This window comes from Sapajus apella, unplaced genomic scaffold (assembly GCF_009761245.1).
Source record: "Sapajus apella isolate SASKATOON/1434 unplaced genomic scaffold, GSC_monkey_1.0 scaffold170, whole genome shotgun sequence".
Classification (NCBI taxonomy): Eukaryota; Metazoa; Chordata; class Mammalia; order Primates; family Cebidae; genus Sapajus; species Sapajus apella.
This window is the reverse complement of record NW_022437110.1, coordinates 1,611,965-1,616,411: the sequence shown is the minus strand read 5'-3', so window position 1 is coordinate 1,616,411 and position 4,447 is coordinate 1,611,965. Positions and strand designations below refer to the sequence as shown.

General features: G+C 66.1%; 1 protein-coding gene across 1 annotated transcript in view; it reads left to right on the top strand.

Moving 5' to 3' along the window:
- Nucleotides 1–4,447, top strand: part of ASPG (asparaginase) — a 25,437-nt gene that overhangs the window by 15,902 nt on the left and 5,088 nt on the right. The window contains exons 7-12 of the mRNA XM_032267578.1: nt 497–609; nt 1,273–1,455; nt 1,576–1,689; nt 2,241–2,363; nt 3,647–3,742; nt 4,029–4,192. Coding sequence (XP_032123469.1) covers nt 497–609; nt 1,273–1,455; nt 1,576–1,689; nt 2,241–2,363; nt 3,647–3,742; nt 4,029–4,192 — 793 coding nt within the window. The remainder of the gene's footprint in view (nt 1–496; nt 610–1,272; nt 1,456–1,575; nt 1,690–2,240; nt 2,364–3,646; nt 3,743–4,028; nt 4,193–4,447) is intronic.

Here is a 4,447-nt window from a genome sequence, read left to right as displayed (position 1 = left end):
AGGGCTGGAGGAGGCTGGCTGGCCCGATGATGCTGCCCCATGCGTGTGACCCACTGCAGTGAGTGCCGGTGGCTCCCCAGTGGGGCCTGCCTGCCCACCTGCCTCTGCAACACCCACCTGAAGCCCCATGCAGCCTGCAAGATGCAGCTAGACCTCCAGCTCTGCGGGATCCTCCTGCCCCCTTGCCTGGTCAGCAGAGGTTCCCTGGGCCATCACTCTTGAGGCTGCCTCACCTGTTGCTCAGCTATGGGTCTCTTGCTGGCCAGCAAGTGCCTCCTCTTCAGTCCCGTGCACGCTGTGGAGCCGGGCACAGTGTGGAGTGCGCAGAGGCATAGGGGGATTTGCTTGTGGGAGAGGAGGCAGGGTGGGGGTGGTGCTGAGGTTCCAAGGCTCTCAGGGCTCTGAAAGCAAGGGAGGAGGCAGCTCTGCAGAGGGTCTCCTGCTCGGCTGGCGGGAGACCTGTAGGTGCCACACAGGCTCTCCCTTGTCCCCGCAGTCAATAGGGAGCTGGTGCGGAGGGTTGGCAGGAAGGCTGAGCTGGTGGTGCATGACAGCATGGAGCAGGACATGGGGCTGCTGCGCCTCTACCCCGGGATCCCCACTGCTCTGGTAGGGACCGCCCTGGCCCTCCTGCCCTGTGGCCCTGAGCCCCAGCCCTCTGTGGCTCCCAGGCTCCCTGGGGCCCTCACCAGCCAGGGCAGACCCCACATGGACCTGAGATGTCCACAGTGTGGCCCACTGGCCCAAGGCCCTGTCCCCTGTCCCTTGTCCCCATCCCTTGTCCTCTGTTCCCCATCCCCTGTCCCTTGTCCCTTGTCTCCTGTGCTCGGTGCTTTCCAGCCTTCAGGGAGCGGGCAGGGCTGGTGTGCGGCTCATAGCCGGACCAACGGGTCCTCCATGCAGGCCTGGTGGCAGCTCCTCCCCCAGATTCCAGCTGGCTCAGCCCCGCTGCTGTGCTGGGCAGGGGGTGTTAGCGCTGGAGCCTCTGGTGGCCTTCTCAGCTCCTCTCCCACCTCTCAAATGTTTCCGTGGTGTTCTGCCACAGAAGGCCTTCGTCCCCACAGATAGGGCAGCCCTTTGGGAGAATGTGGGGGGAGCAGCCCCTCTAGATGGCAGCAGCCATGCCTGCCTGCTGGGAGCCCCATTTTCCTGGGAGCAGAGTGGGCATTGGCTGCTTCTGGCTTGGGGTCCCTCTCCTTGGGAGGGCACACGGCAGGCACCGGTGGTGCCCAGGGCAGAGTCCCTCACCATCCAGCCCCCACCACCCCACAGGTTCGGGCGTTCCTGCAGCCTCCCATGAAGGGCGTCGTCATGGAGACTTTCGGCTCAGGGAACGGACCCAGCAAGCCCGACCTGCTTCAGGAGCTGAGGGTGGCGACCGGGCGCGGCCTGGTCATTGTCAATTGTACCCACTGCCTCCAAGGGACTGTGACCATGGACTATGCCGCGGGCATGGTAGGACCGGGAGAGCAGGGCCTAGTGGGGAAGGGGATGGCAGGGCGGGCTCTGACCCACCCGCCACAGGCTGCGGGCCGGGGTGAGTGCCCTTCCTGCCCACACGCCCCCTCCTTGCAGGCCATGGTGGGGGCTGGCGTCATCTCAGGCTTCGACATGACGTCAGAGGCTGCCCTGGCCAAGCTGTCGTATGTGCTGGGCCAGCCGGGGCCGAGCCTGGATGACAGGAAGGAGGTGCGGGCGTCCTCGAGCTGTGGGGTCCTCTCGGTGTGCACACGTGTGTCAGCTGGCTCCCAGGGGCATGCCTGGGGTGACACAGGAAGAGACGGGCCGGCCCACGGTGTGCCCTGTTTGGGAAGGGAGGGATGTGGCCCCATCCGGGCCCAGGCACCCCCCAGCCCTCACTCGACCCCCAGCCCAGGCTCCATCTGTCCTGGTGCCTTCTCAGCCTGCGCCGAGACCTGAGGCTCCCCAAACTGTCACCAGGAAAGCCCCCCTGCCTCCACTCTTCCTGGAGGGTAGGGCTCAGACCCAGCTGGCCCCAGACCCTTGGGCTGCCAGCCCCTGGGGCTGGGCAGAGGCCTTTGGGGCCCCTGGAGCCCCTGAACTGGTAGGGCTGGGGAGTGGGTCTGGCCCTGCGAGGGGACCCGAGGGATGGAGCACACATGGCCGAGGCTCAGGCCGAGGGCATCCCCACCTGTACCCCGGGAGCCTGGCCCTCCAGGATATTCTGGGCTGCTCATCCGGCCCTCACGGAGCCACTTCGCCTCTGTTCTCTTCCCCAGCTGCTGGCCAAAGACCTTCGTGGGGAGATGACACCACCCTCGGCAGAGGAGCGCTGGCCCTCACTGCAGGGCACCACGCTGGGCTGTGGGGTCTCCTGGCTCCTCAGTCTGAGTGGTGGCCAGGTAATGGTGTGGCATGTGGGCCTGAGTGGCAGCTGGGGGCTGTACACCCTCTTGGTCCCCGTGGGACGCACCAGGCAGCCATGAACCCCTATAGCCCAAACAGCCAGGCACACCCGGGTTCTGGGGCCCAGGAGGAGGCGTTTCAGGGTCCATGGGGTAGCATGCAGGAAGGACCAGGCAGTGGGCAGGCAGCAGGGACCCGGGGGCCAGGGCTTGGCAGGCTGCTGCCTTCTGACTGGCAGCACTGCCTTAGTGTGGGGCTGCCTAGGGAGCTGCCTGTCCGGGAGACGGGTGGGTGTCGGGGATGGCGGGTGCTTCCTCTGGGCTCTTTCAGGCTCTGAGCTTCAGGGGTTCCAGGTCCCCACCTGAACCCAGAGATGAGGGCCAGCATTTGAGCATGTCCTCTGCACAACTGGGGTACCTAGTCCTAGGAAGGGGTGTTTTCAAGGCCTGGGGTCTGAAGGGAATGGGGCCTCCATGCACCCTACAAATGCCCCCTTGGCTACTGGGTGAAGCATCCAGGCCTGACATGGGGCCCAGCGGGCCAGACAGCCTTGCTCCCCACCTCAGTGCCTCAATTTCCCCCATGCAGGGATCGTCCTGTCTTGTGAGCCATTTGCTGCCACTGCTGGGGTGGGTGATGGGCAGATGGAAGGGGCTGGTGTGTGTGGGGTGGTTAGGGTGGCTGCATGAGGCCTGAATGCTCAGTGGAGGCAGGCCAGAGGCGGCAGCCCGGTCACCAGGCCATGCCATGCCCGCTGGGCATGGTGGCACCTGTGGGGCCTCTGCCAGGACCCCAGCCTTCTGGCATCTTGGGGAGCTCCTGGATGCCAGGTGCTGGGGGCAGGTGGCTCTTCTGGGAAGGTGCAGCTGTCGGAGCAGGGCCTTTCTTCCAGGGGAGGGGCCTGGCTCTCCTTCTTACGCTCCCCTCACGCAGGTAACTTACGATTCTGTTCCAACAGTGGTGGGGACAGGTGGGTGAGTCTTGGAGGGTGAGTGGCAGGCCCTGGCCACATACCTGGTGAGGACAGGGCTGGATGGTGGCCTCATGGCCTGGCCTTGGCTCCCGAGGCAGGGGTCCTAGGTGGGCCTGGGTGGGGCAGGGTAGTGAGGCTCAAGCCCAGGCCTTCCGACGTGGCAGCTCAGGTTCCTTCTCACCCACACCCTGGGCTCCTCGGCCCCCTGTGTGCTGGCTGGCAGGGGTCACACAGCACCAGGGACTGCCGGTTCCGCTGGACGCCAGAGGGAGGTGTGTGTTCCAGGGTGCTGCTTTCCCCACCCAGGAGGCGGATGCCCTGCGGAGCGCCCTGATACCCAGCCTGGCCTGTGCTGCCGCCCGAGCCGGTGACCTGGAGGTGCTGCAGGCACTGGTGGAGCTGGTGACCCTCCCCAACCCGGGGCCCAGCCCCAGCCATGCCTGGCCCGGGAGCTCTGGACCCCTGCAGGCAGGAAGGCCTCTCATCCACCCGCTGACCACACTAAGCCCTCGTCTGCCAGACTGGGCAGTGGGGCCGTCCTGCCAGCTGGTGGGGTCTCACTGCGGCTTTGAGGGTGGGCATGGGGGCTGTGCTGGGCCCCATCCTCAGAGGGACCCCACCCTCCCCATGGCCTACCTGGCCCTGCCCGGCCCTCGCTCAGGGGTTGCATGTCCTCGTGTCATCCCAGGGCAGTGACCTGAGCCTGGTGGACTTTAATGGCCAAACCCCACTGCATGAGGCTGCCCGGGGAGGGCACACAGAGGCCGTCGCTGTACTGCTGCAGGGAGGTGTGGATGTGAACGCCCGGGACACGGATGGCCTCAGCCCGATGCTGCTGGCTGTTCGGGGCAGGTACTGGGGCCAGGGCCCCACAAAGCTGCCTCCGGCAGGTGGGCACAGAGAGGCCAAGAGTTCCTGTGTTCACACAGCCTCCTGGGGCTGGGCTGGGAGATGCTGAGGACGCCTGCTTCCTAAAGGCCGCCCACCCAGCCCAGGGCCCAGTGAGACCCCACCGAGAGTTTTCAGAAAGTAACAATGGTATGGACGAAGCCACGGGGTGCCCAGGTGCTCCCCGAGTCATCCCCGTGCACCTGTGGATGTGGGGGG